At 45.2% G+C, this 18,576-nt stretch overlaps 1 protein-coding gene across 1 annotated transcript in view; it reads right to left on the reverse strand.

Moving 5' to 3' along the window:
• Window positions 1-9,078, reverse strand: part of JAM3 (junctional adhesion molecule 3) — a 61,452-nt gene extending 52,374 nt beyond the window's left edge. The window contains exon 1 of the mRNA XM_057749683.1: window positions 8,980-9,078. Within this exon, the coding sequence (XP_057605666.1) occupies window positions 8,980-9,028 (49 nt within the window). The 5' untranslated portion in view covers window positions 9,029-9,078. The remainder of the gene's footprint in view (window positions 1-8,979) is intronic.
• Between the last annotated feature and the right edge of the window lie 9,498 nt (window positions 9,079-18,576).

Here is an 18,576-nt window from a genome sequence, read left to right on the forward strand (position 1 = left end):
CACTACTCTAGAGCAGGGGTTCCCAAGCCCCGGGCCACAGACTGGTACCGGTCCACGGCCTGTTAGGAACTGGGCTGCACAGCAGGAGGTAAGCGGTGGATGAGCCGAGCAAAGCTTCATCTGCCACTCCCCACTGCTCATATTACCACCTGAACCTTCCCCCCATGCCCGTGGGTGGAAAAATTGTCTTCTACGAAACCGGTCCCTGGTACCAAAAAAGTCAGGGTCCACTGCTCTGGAGAGTCACAGATACCATTCTCTACTAGCAGTGGACTTCAAAGCGAGACCAAACACAGTCAGAGTGAAAACTCCATATCTAATATCGGATGTCAAACAACAGATTACTGACCCAACCAAACAGTGGTCCGTTTTTTTCTTCCTGGTAAACAAACACAGAAACTCTTAAAACACTAGGCCGAGTAAGTAAGGTCGTGGCAGATCAAAAAAACAAAACAAACAAAAAACCTGAGGTTCTGAAAGATGAACTTTCCTAACCTCTGGAGTAGAAGAGTGCTTCAAACCAAGGTTACCCGGATCTAAAAACATCCAAATGTTCAGAAGAGGAAGACATTTCTATGAGCTAGGCTTTCAAAACCTTCCAATGCACTTTTTTAAATTTATTTATTTATTTATTATTTTGGGGGGGGGTACACCAAGTTCAATCATCTGTCTTTATACACATATCCCCGTATTCCCTCCCTCCCTTGACTCCCCCCCAACCCTCCCTCGAGTCCCCCCCCACCCTCCCCGTCCCAGTCCTCTAAGGCATCTTCCATTCTCGAGTTGAACTCCCTTTGTTATACAACAACTTCCCACTGGCTATCTATTTTACAGTTGGTAGTATATATATGTCTGTGCTACTCTCTCGCTTCATCGCAGCTTCCCCTTCACCCCTTTTAATTAACAAGTAAACTAATACAACGAATCAGTTAAAAATTCTCTTAAATTCCCATAAAACCACTTCGTTGGATCTGAAACTCACACAGTGAGTTATCTAACAGGGGAAAGAAATGTGAATGTGTTGGTGGTAGGGGAAGAGGAATGCTGCTTAAATTACTTTCAAGTGACTTGGATTAAAACCAATATTATTTCCCCAAGGTCCCAAAATGAATCACATTCATAGCTGGAAAGTGGGTCCAGAATTCCTGACACCCACGCACGCTCCCTCCTCCACCCAGAAAAGTATCTGAGAGGCAGCGGACAAGCAGAGCCTGCGGTGAGGGGTCCCTCTCACCTCGTCCTGTGGGAATGTGAATCTGAAAATCTGGAAAGCCGTTCACCTGTCCCGTTACCAGCAGAGTGGGGAGCCATGGTCCCAGACACCTGTCCAGTGTGGGACAGTAGTCATTCTCCAAATTTTAAGTTGCTGTGTCTCCAATGATCGATGCTGCCTGCTCTTCAAATAAACCCACCCTAGGAAGGGGAGGACGGCTGTGCAGTGGGGTATATACATGTCTTTATAACAGTATAGCCCCATCCGGACAGCAGTGATGCTTAACAAGGCCTCATTCAGCCCCCTCCCCCAAACCTATCAGAACCTCCACGGGGGTATATGTGCTCTGAAAAAACAGAGCCAGTATTTTAATTTCACTTTATACTTGAAAAATGAAAACAAAAGCATTACCTTCCTGATATAAGCTTTTAAAGGAAGGTGTGTGACTCAAGTTATTCAGAAGGGGGCTGAGGTTAGGTAAAGCCGAGATTCTTGTTTCCATCAGTGGGTTAGCTTCTCCAAAAGGCCTCTGAACTCCAACTCCAAAAACTGTAGTTTTTACTGAACCTCTGGGCTCACAGGAAGTGGGCAGTCTTTAACGCAGCAAGTAAAATAGCTGCAGGTTGAACCCAGAAAATAGGATGGGTGGGGCATGACCCTTAGGGTCATTAGGGAGACTATTACTGCCGCCAGCAGGAAGGCAGAGCTGAGCCTGAGATTTCCAAACAATGCCAGGGCCCTTGAAAGCTATCCCAGATGACCATCATCTCTCAGGAAAAGCATCCCCAGATCTGCACAAATTACGATCAACCATCTTTTAGGAGTAAAGAAAAACAAGTCACTACAAGTAAGAGTCATAAGAAACAGCAAACTTTATAGTTAGACCCCAAGAACTTCAGATATTTGAAGTCTCACATGCAGAATATAAAAGAGCTGTGCATGAAATGTTTAAAAATAAAAAAGGAATGAAAAAGGAGCAAGCAAAAGAAACCAGATAATAAAAAAGAAACAAGTAAATTTTTAGAAATGAATATAATGGGTTAAAAAAAAAAACTTCACACATTGATTAAATAACAGATTAGACATGGCTGGCAAAAGAAACAGTTGTAAAACAAAACTAAATAAATAACCCAGAACAGCACAAAGAAAGAAGAACATGAAATTATGACAGAAAGGTTAACAGTCTTGGAAGATGGAAGACTGAATATATCTAATCAGAGTTCCAAAGGAAATAATTACAAAAATAGAAGCTAGGCAGTATTTGAACTGACACTACCTGAGAATTCTCCAGAAAGATATAAACTCACAGATACATAAAGTATAAGAAATTAGAAAGAAATGCACCCTAGACACATATAGTAACATCTCAGAATGCTGAAGTGAGGACAAGATCTTTAAAGTAGCTGGAGAAAGGCTGATGATGTGACTGCAGGTTTCAAAACAGGACGATGGAAACCAGAAAACGTCAGTGTCATGGGGCCCAGGTCCCAAGTCAAAATAACTGTAAACCTAAAATCATGTACCCAGTAAGTCCGCACTTGAAGAACAAGATGAAAACAAATATGTTTTCAGATAGAAACGAAAATGAATTCAACATCAAAAGACCTGCCCTAAAGGGACTGACCGTGAACTATTCTGGATGCTTCCTAACTGACCCTCCCTCTCCCGCCTTCTTGAATATAATATCAGGCCAACACATCTAAAATCATTTGATCAGATCACTTTCTGCTACAAATTGCCACAGGAATTTCTAGAACCTACATAATAAGGACCACACTTTTTTAGCCCAGCTTTGAAAGAGTTTTACATTCTAACAACCTAGTTACTCCCTGGTGTTCTCTTCCACGGACCATCTGGATCTTCCACTTACCAGCTGTGACCTGGGCCAGGTAACTAACCCACCGGAGCCTCAGGTTCAGCACCTGCAAAGTGAGCCCTACAGGGACTGAATGCTGAGATGGGCTAAGACCCCAGTAAGGTAGTGCTGTCCGCAGTGCCAGGCGCAGCCTTTCAATAACTGGCAGCTGTTATTACTTATCATGATGGTAACTCATTGGTCCCATAACACACATGCATTCCCAAAGCCACACCTCTGCTCATGGAATTTCCTCCACTTTACTGGCCCCAACGCCTCCATTCCACCAAATCTGCACTAAATTAACCAAATTACTCTCCAAAGTCCAGCTGCTTCTTGAAATTTTCCTCTACCAGCCCAGCCCAGACTGTGCTCTCACTTCTAACATGTAAAACATTTACCCAAAGTGCTACTCGATTCGTTAACTACCTAAACTGTGTGTTACTTCTGGTCTGGAGAAGAGCTTATCGGAGATGTCCCTGTTCTGCCCGTGGAAAGTTCTACTGCCAGGAAAACGGAGATTGCCAAATAATGACGGATTGGCTGATTAAGCTCCAGCACCCTTACAGAAATACTTTAGAGGAAAAACATGGCACCAAATTAAAAAAAAAGAAAGAAAGAAAAGGAAGGACTTCCCTGGTGGTCCAGTAGGTAAGACTCCCTGCTCCCAATGCAGGGGGCTCAGGTTCGATCCCTGGTTGGGGAACTAGATCTCAAATGCATACTGCAACTAAGTCCTGGCGCAGTCAAAATAAATAAGTAAATATTAAAAAAAGAAAGAAAAGGCAATTGTCTTAGGATGTGCTGCATTCTTTGTAATCCTCCAGACAGCTGTACTTCATACTAAAGACATCAAATATTTTCCTTAGAGAAAGACATCCCATGAGGAAGTCGTGGTGGGCAGGAAGAAGTGATAAAGGAACTTCAGCTGTCGGCTGACTTCAGGAAACATCTTTCAGAGTCTGTTTCCCAAGGAAGTCAATTTGACCTGGTATTTGTATCACCCAAGACAAAGAAAACAGGTCCCCCGGGAGCTGCTGGCTGGCACAAAGGAGGGGTCCAGTAAACACGGACTGACGCCGAACAAGCAGACCAAAGCAGCTATTCAGATGATTCCGTTTTTTCAAAAAAAGGAAGAGGCAGGTATTCTCATCAGCTCTTTTTCAGCTTTCCAGCTAAGCACTTGCTGAGGATGCCACAGCTGGCTCCCTCACCAAAGAGCCAGTGACAGCAAACCTCTCAAACGAGTCACAAAGAATGCATGATCAAACCCAACTTCAAGGATGCGCCCCCTCCTTGTGCTGCAGCTGACATTAACTCAGGAACTAGGAAAAGGCACAATCACAGGCTATCGCATTTAACTAAGTTCTCCTATTTTAAAAGAAAATCCTTGCTAAATGTCAAATTGTAAATTTCATTATTTTGTCTGCTGGAGGCCCCCCAAAATGCAATGTTTTTCATTATATAAAAAAAGTCCTTACCAAAGAAAACGGGGAAAAAAACTAAATCACTCAGGAAAACAAGAGAAATGTAGAAAACAATCAGCTGTAAGACTGGAGACTTTCCTGGTGGTCCAGTGGTTAGGATTCTGTGCTTCCACTGCAGAAGGCACAGATTCGACCCCTGTTCAGGGAACTAAGATTCAACATACCTCACGGTGTAGCCAAAACAAATAAATACATAAAAATAAAATTTTTAAAAAAATCAGCCATAAGACCTGCCAGTCAAAAACAGCACCTATTAACATTTTGGTTCATTATTTTCTGGGTGTTTTTCCTCTAAGAATAAGATGTTTTGTGTAATTGGAATCATATGGTATATGACTGTTACTTAAATGACATCACAAGCATTTCCCCATGTTCCTCTTCTTAACCTTGTATAACCGCATAGAGTACATGAAAGATGTTTAAAGTAAACCAAGTCAAGTATTTCTTTACTTAACCATTCTCGTTCTCCCACAAAAACTACTGTAGTAAAAACTAAGAATTTCCAAACGTTTCTAGGGTCACTGGAGATAACATTAAAAAAAATGCTTGGACACATAGGAAGTGTTTAAGAAATGTTAGCTGACTTTCAAGTGACAAAGACAACATTTACTACAGTCCCTGAAAAGATACAAAAGTTAAATTCAGCCTCTGTTCCCAATGAATTTTTAGTAACACTGAGACGATAAAATGCATTTACACCCAACAACTAAAGCACAACATAATTTGGCATGCAATTATCCTGGCTCTTCAAGGGCTTGGGATACCTTATTCCTTTCTGCACCCCTAGCATGAATGAACTATTATAGACACTCATAAATGTCTGTTGTACTGAACAGAATTACAGACTACAAATTATGCTGTTTAGAGACAGGAAGGATCACTGTGAGCTGAGGTTAAGTTGGGCAAAGCAGACAACATGAAACACAGCAGAACCTGATTTGGGCAATATTTTGCATAAAGAGCTGAAGCATAGAAGCCTTGGGATGCCTGAAAATGAAAGACGGCATAAGAAAAAATGTTTGCATAGTCCTAATCTATTAAAAAGTTTTGATGTTTCTACACAACCAGCTTTGAAACCTCAGGTATACACACTAACTACTCATGGGAAATATATATCACATAGTAGATACTACTTAAATACAAAGAAAACACACCAACACAAAGTACTACAGCATTCCTAGACATCAGAAACAAGGGCTGTCAGGAAGCTTTGTGTGTGTCATGACACATGGTAAAGAGGCAGTAAATTAAGGCTTTACATCTCCATATAGAGAACCACAGTGGATACTCTCCTTGCTGAACTAGGTGCAAAAGAACGTGCTTACCAAAACTTTCTTTCAGGAACACTTTAGACTCTACAGAAGCTATCTGCATATACTGTGAGCATCCAGAGGGTAGACACAGGAGATGTGAAATCTGCATTCAGCTGTAACAGCATCATATTCACCACATGATTATTAACTTGCCTTAAAGAGAAGCCAGCTTCACGACTAGGGTATCATTCAGCAGACTCCATACATCCCAACTTCATCCACCCACATATTTTCCTTTGTTTTACTCCACTTGTGCTTGTGAAAAAATGCAAAGAATTTATGGAGAAGGAATTTGTTAATATCACATCTCTAACAGCTGCTGGTCGGATTGTACTAAATCCACAGCCTCTTCAGTCACATTATATGGCCATCTCAAAAAGTGGGCTTAATACAAATCTGGTTTCTTTCAAAAGAACTGATTTCAGCCTACCCTGCCAGGCTGCCTTAAGAGCAAGTTTCCCAGAGCTTGAGGTTGGGTGTGTGATCATTTTGTCTGGATGTAACACTGCAATTACTTGTGATTAAGTATCTCTAATAGCTGCCCATTCAGTCTCCCCAGCCTGAAGCACTCAGAACAAATGCCTTCAACAGGCCCTTTGGGAATGAACAGCTGATTTGAAGCAGAGTGTGCTTCAGGGCAGGTGCTCCTTGTTTTTCTGAACATACACATGCACACCCAAGTCGGATAATGCTTATATCTGTCAGGTATAATTAATTCAAAAGACTGAAAACAACACAAAAGAATGGGTCGCTTTAAAATGCTTCAGTACTCTGAACAAATGCAAATAGAAAATTTAGAATTTTTTTCAAAAATTTCCTGGAAATTATTATTTTCAGATTTTGCTAAACTTTCACACACAAATTGTCTCATCCTAAGAATACAAACTGTAACCGTTTTAACTCTAAATGAAACACTTCTCTGGGACATCAAAAGATTTGGAAACCCAACAGTAATTACCACATAATCATTCAAAAAAGACAAGTGGCATAACATTTGCAAAGAGGAATTGCACCTGTCACCAATTCAACAAAAGAATACTTTATCTACAAACCACACAGCATTGAACATTTAATAATCCGGTTAAAATGATCCATAGCAAGAACTCCATTGTCAGACGCAATGCAAGTAACCGAAAAAAAATAGATTAGCACAAATGGTTGACGATTTCCACATCTGAAACACATGGGATGTCACCCTGAGCAAGTTACTGAATCTGTCCCTACTTGTTTCTTCTTCCACAAAATGGGCAAAATGATACTAACAACCTCTTAGAGTTGTTATCAATGTTAAATGAATACATGTTAAATTTTTATAACAGAGCCTGGCAAAAGGGTAACTAATAAAGAATGTTTGTATTATATCATGATTTTTAAATGAGAACACTCAAAAATTACAGCAACTGAAAAGTGTAATCATAAAAATAAGAGACACAGCTGTGATGCCCTGTGAATGAACAGTTTTCAAAGTACTACTGTATATTTAGAGCATGAGCAAATAATAGAAAAGAGCTTCCTACCAAAAATGATAGCTACGACACTTCAAAGTGTGTTAACACATCTTACCACCTCTATTCTTTGTCTTTAGTCCTATTTTGCAAAGTTTGATTATTCCTCCTATGCTCTACAGGTGAATCCCAGTCCTTAACATTAAGAAAAGCACAAAAGTAGCCCCTTCAGGAGACCAAAATAAGAAGTTAATGGGGACTTCCCTGGTGGTCCAGTGGTTAAGACTCCAGGCTCCTAATGCAGGGGGCATGGGTTCCATGTCTGGTGAGAGAACTCAGATTCCACATGCCCGCATGGTGCGGCCAAAAAATAAAGTTTAAAAAATAAGAAGTTAACGGGATGTGAAGGCCTTAGCCTCCACTAGTTTTACTAACAAACCACCAACTTGAAACTCATTCCTGAACTAAACTGCCAAATGTTTCTGCAATAAAAACTGCAAACTTTCATGTGAACAGATCTCTTCAACAATAGCGAGCTGTTCCAGTCTGTGAATAGGACAGTGTCAGCGTGACCAACAAAGCCGGGAGGGGACACTCCTGACACCCTTGTCCCCTGGCGAGCCTTTGATCATTCATCTCTCCCAACCACACGTTTATGGAAACCACTTTCAGGCGCAGCATAGGGACATCTATTCCCTGAACTTAGTCCTCGTCACAAAGCCCTGCTCCCGCCGGGACCCTCAATGTTGACGCCACCCCTGAGGACCCCCCCCAGTCAGCCACCAACACAGGCGGCTTTGTTTTCCTAGTGCGCCCACCCCACCCCCAAACAGTCATTTGGGGCTTCGCCGTGTATACTCTGGAAAACATCATGGGATGACGATGCCAACTAGGCAGACGGAGACCGGCCCGAGAACTGGGGGGCCCTGCGGATGCCCCAGGCAAGGCTCGCGCCGCGCTCGGGACCCCGGGTCTGAGTGTCCGCCGCTCCTAGGGTCAGACTTCGGGCTCAGTGTTCTCTCTGGACACTGCGCTGAGGACTACGTGGGATCACGGTCTCTAGCGCCCAGCGCGCGCCCACAGTCCCCAGAGTCCCCAGCGTGTGGTCTCCCAGTCCGGCTGCCCGGGGCCTCCAGCCGGGTGGGGCAGGATGAGGGGTGGACAGACCAACGCCAGGTCCCCCCGCCGGGGGCCGCCCGGGCCACTCCAGGGCGAGCTGCGGGCCGGCGGGACAAAGGGGGACGGGCCGGCTTCTTTCGCGGAGGGATCGGGCGCCAGGCCACGGGACTCGGGCCGGACCCCGCACCCCGGGACGCCCTGCACCCAGACCCCCAGGCTCCAGCGACTCCCGACCTCTGGGACCCCCGGCCCCTGGGGCGCCCCTGAACCGCCGACCCCCGCACCTCCGGCCCGCTTCCCGGGCCCGCACCCCCTACCCCGACCCGGGACCCGGACCCCCGCCCCGCACCCCCGGGCCCCCGCCCCTCCGGAGCCGCTCCCCGCCCCGCCGGACCCCGGGACCCCCACAAACCCTGACTCCGGACCTGGGCCGGACCCCCGCACTCGCGGGCCCCCCCTCCCTGCACACAGGATCCCCCGCACCCCCGGGACCCCCCGCCGCTCCCAGGCCCCTCCGGCCGCGCCCAGCGGAGGCCCTCGGACTCACCCCTCAGGAGCAGCAGCACGGCGAGCGCGGGCCGCCGCCTCAGCGCCATGTCGAGCGCAGCTGAGGGGCCGCGGGGCCGCGGGCCCGCTCCCCGCGCAGGCGCCCTGCCCGCTGCCCTGCGCCCGCCCCGGTCACCATAGCGACCACGGCGGCGAGCCGTCGCCATGGTGCACGGGAAGCCCGAGTCTGGTTGCTATGCAGGCGGGGATGCTCTGGACCTGGCCCTGGGGTCTCTTTCAAAGAATTTGGTGGGAGGAGGTGAACAAAGGCGTTCAAGAGTGGGCGGAGTTAATTTCCACATCTATAAAATGAATCCATCTCTAGATCCGGGAAGGAACTCTCCATTAAGATTTGAGAAATGAAGTGCTTCTTATTTTACAAATAAGGATGGAGCCCTGTTATGGTGGAAGCATTGTTGCCTGCGCCTCTTTTGGGGCCCCTATTCTAAATGTGATGAGAGGGAAAAGCGCTGAAATCTATATAAAACATAAGTAAGATATGCATTATACAGTACACAAGTGATATATTTCTAAAATAAACATAATCCTTAGTTTCTCTGTTAGATCAAAAGCATGACGGTATACTCAATAGTTTATTCTGCAGAAAAGCAAGATAATTCTTTGCTCTGATTTCTGAATATTGGGAAATGATAAGGTTAGGGAGGAAAAAATGGAGCAGAATCTTATGAGGACAAGTACACAAGACGAAGAGAAGGATTACATGTACTGGAAATTGGACCCAACAATGCAGGAGATCTTGACTGTCGTTTAATATTGAGGGAAATTATTGAAATAGCTTATTTCACATTCAACACAGGAAGTATATCCCCAATGCTCCAGGAAACAACAGACTCAAAACAGAATTCTGAGTATAGTTATTAGTAAAATATGACAGTTTCCGACTAATATTTTTTAATATTTACTTAGAGACTCCATTTTTCATACAGTCATCATAGTTTTGGGGTTTTTTTTAGTGTTTTAGTATTTTTAGTTTTTACAAAGTAGAATAGTGTGTCTATAAGTATGTATATACACATATACAAGAGTGAGTCAAAAATTATCTGCACTCCGGTTATGTTAAAACTTCTCTTGGCCACACTGTCTCATTAGCGTTTTCCATTCAAGGCTACTGTCTCCTCAGTCACTGCTGTGCAGGTGTGAACATGTTATATCAGTTCATCTGTAACTGTGGTGCAAGCAAAAATGGATGTCCCACTTGTAATTTGCACAAAAGAAGAGCAGCGTGCAGTGATTTGTTTTTTGTGGTCAAAGGGTGTTCGCATCCGCACACTTCTGCCCACTCTGTTGACACTCTGCAAAGACTTCGTTTTGAGGTGTTAAAGCATCCTCCCCTGTATGCTAACTCACATATACGGAATCTAAAAATGGTACTGATGAACTCAGTGACAAGAATAAGGATGCAGATACAGAGAATGGACTGGAGAACTCGGGGTATGGGAGGGGGCGGGGGGTGAAGGGGAAGCTGAGACGAAGCGAGAGAGTAGCACAGACATATATATACTACCGACTGTAAAATAGTCAGTGGGAAGTTGTTGTATAACAAAGGGAGTCCAACTCGAGGATGGAAGATGCCTTAGAGGACTGGGGCAGGGAGAGTGGCGGGGACTCGAGGGGGGGGAGTCAAGGAAGGGAGGGAATACGGAGATATGTGTATAAAAACAGATGATTGAACCTGGTGTACCCCCCCCCCCAAAAAAAATAATAAAATAAAATTTAAAAAAAAAAAAAAAAAAAAAGCATCCTCCCTATAGTCCTGATCTTGCTCCATCAGACTTTCACCTGTTTGGTCCCCTGAAAGCAGCCCTATGAAGATGAAGATTCACTTCTGATGAAGTGAAGACAGCGGTGTATTCATGGCTTGCAGCTCAGCCTAAAACATTTTTTAATGAGGGAATACGAAAGCTTGTCGACAGATGGACAAAGTGTATGTAAAGCAAGGAGATTATGTCAAAATATGATGTATTTGTCTTCTCTAAAAATTAATTAAAATAAATTCTACCGCTGGAGTGCGGATAATTTGACTCACTCTTGTAATTTACCTATTATACTAAATTATGAATGCCAAGAAACATGAAATAGATTGAAGTTGTTGTCAAGGATATGCTTCAAATGCCATCACTATATGATCTTCTTTATAAGTCTTTGTAACTGCTCACACCTTTGTGTGAATTAATTACATTCCTCCAAATCTCATAAAGACAGAAAAAAATTAAAAATAAACACCTATTATGATTCTATTGTCTTTCCTTTCCTAAACCTTCTTTCTGCTGCAATTCACCATGTTCCAAAAACACAAGTAAAAATGTGTAAAAATTATTTTATAGTGGAGGCTTCTGTCCCATCATTAAACACAATAAACTTAAAAGAGTAAAATTCTACTTGGGCCCTCTGAGTTTTCTTCCTTCTGCTCTCTCTTTGCTCTGCCATTCCCTTTAGCTCCTGATTTTACACTCAGGCATATTTGCCATTTTGGTGACCTGGAAAATATGAGGTGGTGTCTGATTGTGGAAAGAGCAGTTTTCAGAACCAGTGCCTCCCTTCTTCTGCTGAATTTCCTGTGTTTGCATTGTGAAATTGTCTGTTAAATGGTCTTCTCTGCTAGGGAATTTTTTGAAACTCAGAACAAGATCACATAGAAAGGCTCCATGAGTATTCTATATGGACCAGAGCTTCCTATGAGAGTGAATGCAGGTGCTTCATTATAAAACATTGATTTCCCCCCATAGATGGAGTCCGCATATCGTGACCAGTGGCTGAGACAGGATCCTGGAATGGAGCCTAACTGATGACATGGTAGGATGCACTTGGCTGTCAAGTGATCAGCTCCTCCTTATGATTTCACTGTTCTCTGGAGAGCTCTGGCCCTGTGCAGAAGGGCGGCAGAGCTCTGGAAGCATTCACTGAGCAGGGTTGTGGAGTCTATGCTTCTATTACCACATTATCCAACTGACTATGCTTGTGTCTAATGGTGGCTTACTAAGGAGAGATATACATCTTAAAAGAGCTCAGGGAACTAAATATTTTTATGTTAAACTGGAATAAAAGCATTTGCAATACTTTTCAAATCAACACAAAGTGCAAATGGAGTAGCAAATGGGGAGTGGAATTTTCCTTCGAGACTTGAAACCAAGCAGGACCCTATGGGGTCCCCCAGGTACAAAAGCCTTTCCATGTCCCGTTTCTTGTTTGTAGTGTTGACTGAAAAAAAAAAAAAAATGCACAACCTAAAAGTTGAGAATTAGGTTTCACTTGGTGGACTTGCTGAGGACTTAAGCCTGGGAGGCAGCCTCTCAGATAGCTCTGAGGGACTGTTCTGAAGAAGTAAGGGAAGATCCAGGATATAGAGGAGTTTTTGCAACAAAGACCAGGTAGTCAGAACAAGAGTCTACTGTTGGGACTTCTCGGGTGGTGCAGTGGTTAAGAATCTGCCTGCCAATGCAGGAGACACAGGTTCGAGCCCTGGGCCGGGAAGATCCCACATGACACAGAGCAACTAAGCCCGTGTGCCACAACTACTGAGTCTGTGCTCTAAAGCCCGCAAGCCACAACTACTGAAGCACAGCACCTAGAACCCGTGCTCCACAACAAGAGAAGCCACCACAATGAGAAGCCCATGCACCACAATGAAGAGTAGACCCACTCACCAAAACTAGAGAAAGCCCACCCAGCAACGAAGGCCCAACACAGCCAATAAATAATTTTTAAAAAAGTCTACTATAAAAGAAAAAACAGACATCTCAAATTAATGAATTTAGTGTTTTTCTGTATATGGGAAGATGCAAGAGTCTGGACTTATTGCAATCATTCCTTTGATACGTATCTTAACTATCTGGGGCCAATATCCTGTTTTTTTCCCTCCTGAATCCCCTCAGGGTGTACAGTTGAGGGTGGCTGCAGTGGCTGAGGGCTTGATGGCCGAAACATCCTTTGTTTACTGATATGGCAGGCAACATTCTTCGTCCACAGCAGGAAAAAGGCTTCAGCCTCCTGGACCTTCCCTGAATTCCAAAGCGTGATTCAAATGGTTACTAATTAGAGAAGAGAGGGGATGCAGAAACAAAGGAGGAGCAGTCCAAAAACAATAGTGCCTCGATAAAGCAGGGCCCTGGTTCCTTCTTAAGGGATGTAAATATATAACAATACATCTTTGAGTTCTTCAGCAGGAACCAGGGCCCCCACCCAGGAGGAGGATGGTAACTTCAGGCTGAGCACAAGATTCCTGGAGCACCACCCTGTTACCTCACCACCAACCAAATAGAAGGAAATCACACACCCTGAAACCCTCACCCCAAATTTTGCCTTTAAAAACTCTTTCCCAAAACTATTGGGGAGTTTGGGGGGTTCAAGCACGAGCCACATGTTCCTGCACGGCCCTGCAATAAGCCTTTCTCTGCTCCAAACTTCTACGTTTCAGTTTGTTTGGCCTCACTGTGCATCGGGCACAGGAACTTGGGTTCAAAAACAGATTCACCTCCAAACAGACAAGAGAGATGCTGGAAGCAGCAGGTCCGAGGCGGGAAACATGCACTCTGGAGTCTGGGGGATGATGATTCAAATTCTTGGTCTTTGTAAACTTGGGAAAGTTGCTTAACTTCTCTGAGCCTTGGATTCCTTTTCTGTATAATAGGGATAACAATACCCATCTCAAAGGGTCATTTTGAATAATCATGTGAGACAAAGATTTGAAGCATACTAGGTGCTCACTACATGTTTGTTGCCTGGACCTCTTCCCTTTCCTATTATTTTGGTTCATATTGGGCAAAATGGTATAATGTTACCAGAAAGTCTTGATAAAGAAAAGAAACGTCAGCCTGCAGATGGGTCAGAAGGAATGAGAAGCAGAGAGGGAGTTTTACATCAAAGTGTGTTTATTCTCTTGGTAGCTCTGTATGTTGACATTGAATTAAATTTCAGAGACAGAGTTTTGGGTGAAGTAGAGAAGAATAGCTTTATTGATTTGCCAGGCAAAAGAGGCCACAGAAGATTAATGCCCTCAAAACTGTGTGTCCCAACCCGGAGAGGGTAGGGAGGAGTTTTATAGCCATGGTTCAAAGAGGAGGGTGTGATCAGCTGGTGGACATTCTTCTCACTGGTGGTGAGGTAATCAGGGCTCAACATCATCAACCTGGTTCCAACTGGTCTGGGGTCTACGTGCTTGTGGGCAGCACACAGTTAACTTCTCCCACCCGGTGGGGGTTTCAATATCTGCAAAACAGCTCAAAGATACTGTTCTGTGTATCCCTTGAGGAGACACCAGGACCCTGCCCCAAGGCTGCACTGTGGTTTCTTGACTGCTCCTCCCTTGTCTCCGCATCCCCTTCTTTCCCTGATTAGCATCTGTTTGAGCCCAACCTTTGGAACTCAGGGAAGGTCTTGGAGGCTGAATGAAGCCTATTTCCTGTAATCAAGAATCGGGGGACATAGAAAGGATTTTGTGCCCAGGAGCCCCACAGGGTCCTGTCAGCTTCAGTGTGACTAAATTCTGAAAAAGTAACAGGACTGTGCTTCTGTTCCTTTGCTGTGCATTCTACACAGGAACAATCACCTAAAGTCAACCTCCCAACGGGAGAGAGTGGGATCCACTCACAGAGAATTCTCTGACTGCAGAGCCCCCCAGGAAAGCATCCCTGCCAGGGCTGGTCCAAGGTTCTGTGGCTCCAGGTCCACTCTCTTCAAGTCCCACCTTCTTGCAATATTTCCAACTCTGTTCTCTCATACCTCAATTATCATCTTCTCTTTCTCTTCAAAGTTTTTCTTTTGTTTTATTTGAATAGGAGGACACCTCTCCATAATCTAAGGAAACAGTATATGGATTGGAAAAAAATGCACAACCTAAGAGTTGCAAGTGATTTTTTTGTTTGTTTTTTTGTTATTTTTAAGGTTTATTCTATTATTTACTTATTTTCACTGCGTTGGGTCTTCGTTGCTGTGCACAGGCTTTTTCTAGTTGTGGTGAGCAGGGGCTACTCTTCATTGTGGTGCACGGGCTTCTCATTCCAGTGGCTTTTCTTGTTGCAGAGCATGGACTCTAGGTGCGAGGGCTTCAGTAGTTGTGGATGTGGGCTCAGTAGTTGTGGATCAAGGGCTCTAGAGCACAGGATCAGTAGATGTGGCTCACAGGTTCTAGAGCGCAGGCTCAATAGTTGTGGCACAGGGCTTAGTTGCTCCGCAGCATGTGGGATCTTCCTGGCCCAGGGCTCAAACCCGCATCCGCTACATTGGCAGGTGGATTCTTAACCACTATGCCACCAGGGAAGCCCGCAAGTTATGTTTTATTTGGGACCTTACTGAGGGCAACAGCTGGAGAGACATCCTTTTAGATAGCTCTGAGAGACTGCTACAAAGAGGTAGGGGGGAGCCTGGATATATAGAAGTTTTCACTGAAAAAATCACAGGTAGTCAAACATCAAAAGATGACTGCTAATCACAGAAAAAAGACATCTCAAATTAATGACTTTAGTGCTTTTCGATGTATGGGAAGATGCAAAGAGTCTGGGCTCATTGAAATCATTCCTTTGATATGCACCTTAACTATCTAGGGCCTGTATCCTGTTGTCCTCCATCCTGAGTTCCTCTCAGGGCTCACAGCTGGGTGGGCTGCAGTGGCTGGTGGCTTGCTGGTGGGAAACATTCTCTGTTTACTGAAATGGCAGGCAACATTGTTTTGTCCACAAGTAGCAGACATCCCCTCTAACAATGTAAGCAAATAGGGTAGCGAGTCCCTGGAGAAAGAGAACCAGGCAAGGCTTTCTAGACATAAGAGAAGCCACTTTTGGCCTAAGCCATTCTGTGATCTAATCTTGACCACAGTGCTTGCCCTTCAACAGGTATCAGTAATCAATCTCTTAAGGGAAGTAAGCGCATGTGGGAACACAGGAAAAGCAGTCAAGAAACAGCATCTCAACACTAAAACAAAGTCCCAGTTCCTCTTCAAGGGCTACACATAACAATCTGACACAGCCTCTGAGTTCTGCAGGCACTAAGGCCCCCAGCCAGGAGGAGGACAGAGTGATGGTGACTACAATCGCCTCAAGCTTGGACTCAGTGCTATGGTTTGCCCCAATCCTATGCTGGGTCCACCTCTGCTCAAGCCCCTTCATGAAGATGAATGTGACCCTTCGCGTAAAACTTCCCCGACTTTGCTCTCCGGGGAGACACTGCTTTGGGAAACGTCCCCCATGTTCTCCTCACTTGCTGCAAGTAATAAATCCTTCCTTCTCCCACTCTTTGACTCAGTTGTGTCTTTTGGCTCCATACTCACCAAGAGGTGAACCCAATGTTTTTGGGTAAGAACCAGACACGCTGTTTATACTGGATTAAGAAGCAAAATTCTGCAGTTCATTTTATTTGCACGTTCCTCTCCCTTGTAGTGGTTCACTTGAAAAACGTCATATGAATGCCAACGTTTGGGCTTCAAGGGTCTTCCCAGGGAGAACCTTTGTAAGAAGCCATTGAGCAGGCCTTACACGTTTCACCCAAAGGAGGCTGGATGTCATGTGCTAGACTGTGGCTAAGTAAAGACATCATATGCACCGTGGGTGAAAGAAAGAGCCCCTCCCCTCTGCCCGGGGTCGGCCTCAGCCAGGGCCTCCTTACTCACCAGCGCACAGGCAGTCACAGCACCACCAACAGCGGCGGACAGTAACATGCCCACGATGGAAGCCGGACAGAGGCTCAGGGCCCTGAGCATCAGGAGTCCCAGCTCCCTGTCTCAGTGTCGGCCTCAGCGCCTTCTCTGAGGACGTGGAGAAGCGGGGCTTGGCCAAGAGCCTGCTGCAGACACCAGGGAAGAGAAGTCAGAGACACTGATAAACAACACTCCCCATCATCTCCCGGAAGGAAACCTGCTGAGAGAGAAAACAGACCAGCTCTTTCTTTCTGTCCACTTGGCCTCAAGAATATTTCCACTGGCCTGGGGGAAAGAGAGAAACTTCTCCTAATCTATGCTCCAGGGCTGGGGATACATGTGCGACCTGGTTGTAGAGCCAAGCCAGGAGCACCTGCGAGGGTGAGAAGACGCAGGGCAGACGGGTACCTGTAGCCGGTGATGCTCCAGTCGTGTGCCTCCAGGACACCCAAACTGCTGTGTTTACAGACAGGAGATATTTTTATCCCAACCCTCCAATGAGAGCTAATTTTCTCTTCACACAGATTGTACTACCTAGTGTTTACTTCCTGGAGGCACCAGAGAGAGACCAGGGCCTCCTCTGCTGCTGCAGGGAACCTGTCTGCCTCCAAGTCCCTTCTAGGGTCAACCCCTCCTCCAGGGTTTGGGGGAAGGGGAGGAGCTCCTCCCTGCTCCTGCCATTCTGTTTATCTTGGGGTCTCTGTCCACAGGGGACAGACTCCAGCTGCTCAGGCTGGGGCCCGTCTGTCTCCTGCCTCAGTTGGGTGCAGGGTTCCAGACATTCATTCAGTTAAATTTATTTATTGTGCCACTTAAAATGTCAATATCTTTGCCTTCTTTTTTTTTTTCCTTTAGTTATTAATATCTGAGAAAGTTTGGTTAAATATCAGGCTGTAATTGTGGATTTCTCATCATTTTGTTTCTATTTTTACTACAGGTACACAGGTTCTCGAGGGCCGTGCCATCCCATCCTGGGGACACGGTGGAGCAAGCGTGTGGCTTTCACCCTCCGGCAGCCTCCACTCCTGCCTCCCCCTCCGCCTTGGGCTCAATCAGGAAACGGCTGCCCTTGCTGGCCTCAGGCCTCAGCAGGGTCTCCCTCTCAAGTTCCTTGCAGCCTTAGCTGCTCTTCCAAATAGGCCTAGTGAACATTTTCCTCCAAACACACACAGTCCTCTCCATGAGTGAAATCACGGCAAACGATCACATGAGAGCCATGCTCTCCACGCCACGGCCTCCAGCTGGGGGACCACAGGTCAGTGCTGGCCTTGTGTCACCTCTCCTAGGGGCCCACCATGCACTGCTTGCTTGACGACCACGTCAGAATGTTGAGAAACACATGCACATAGATGTCATAATAGTGACATATGCTACAGAATCACCTGCAAAGATTTTTCAGAATAAAAGAATATTTTTGTGTTTGGAATGATTGTGGACATCTTCTTCCCGGAGATGCAGAAAGAGCTGTATAATCTTTGATAATCACCTTCCTTCGTTTATCCACCCAGCACACATCATGCATATTGCTTGTGCCTGGTACTGTGCGAAGAACCAGAGATAATGTGGGCACAGTTTCCTGCTTCAAGGAGTCCACAGTCCGGTAGGGGAGACAGAAGGAAAAATAATCATGCCTTAGGCATCTAGTAACTCACAGAATGAGCTAATGTGGACCTCCACTGCTCTGCTGCATCACACAGGGAGATTCCAAATAAAATAGGACAGAAAAATTAAAATGCATATTGAGTTTGAAATAAAGTAACTCCATAAGCAACAGAAACAAGGAAGGAATTTAAAGCCAAAATAGTAAGTCTGCAAACTGAAGCCATGGCAAAGCTAACAGGAGGAGGAGGGGGTGCAGAGCTAGGGGAGCAGTTCATCACCCACGCCAGGAAAGACGACAGGCCTTAGGACCCATCTGAAGCAGGACTTTGGAACTGAAATCCTGGCTCC

This window comes from Hippopotamus amphibius, chromosome 9, assembly GCF_030028045.1.
Source record: "Hippopotamus amphibius kiboko isolate mHipAmp2 chromosome 9, mHipAmp2.hap2, whole genome shotgun sequence".
NCBI classification, from domain to species: domain Eukaryota; kingdom Metazoa; phylum Chordata; class Mammalia; order Artiodactyla; family Hippopotamidae; genus Hippopotamus; species Hippopotamus amphibius.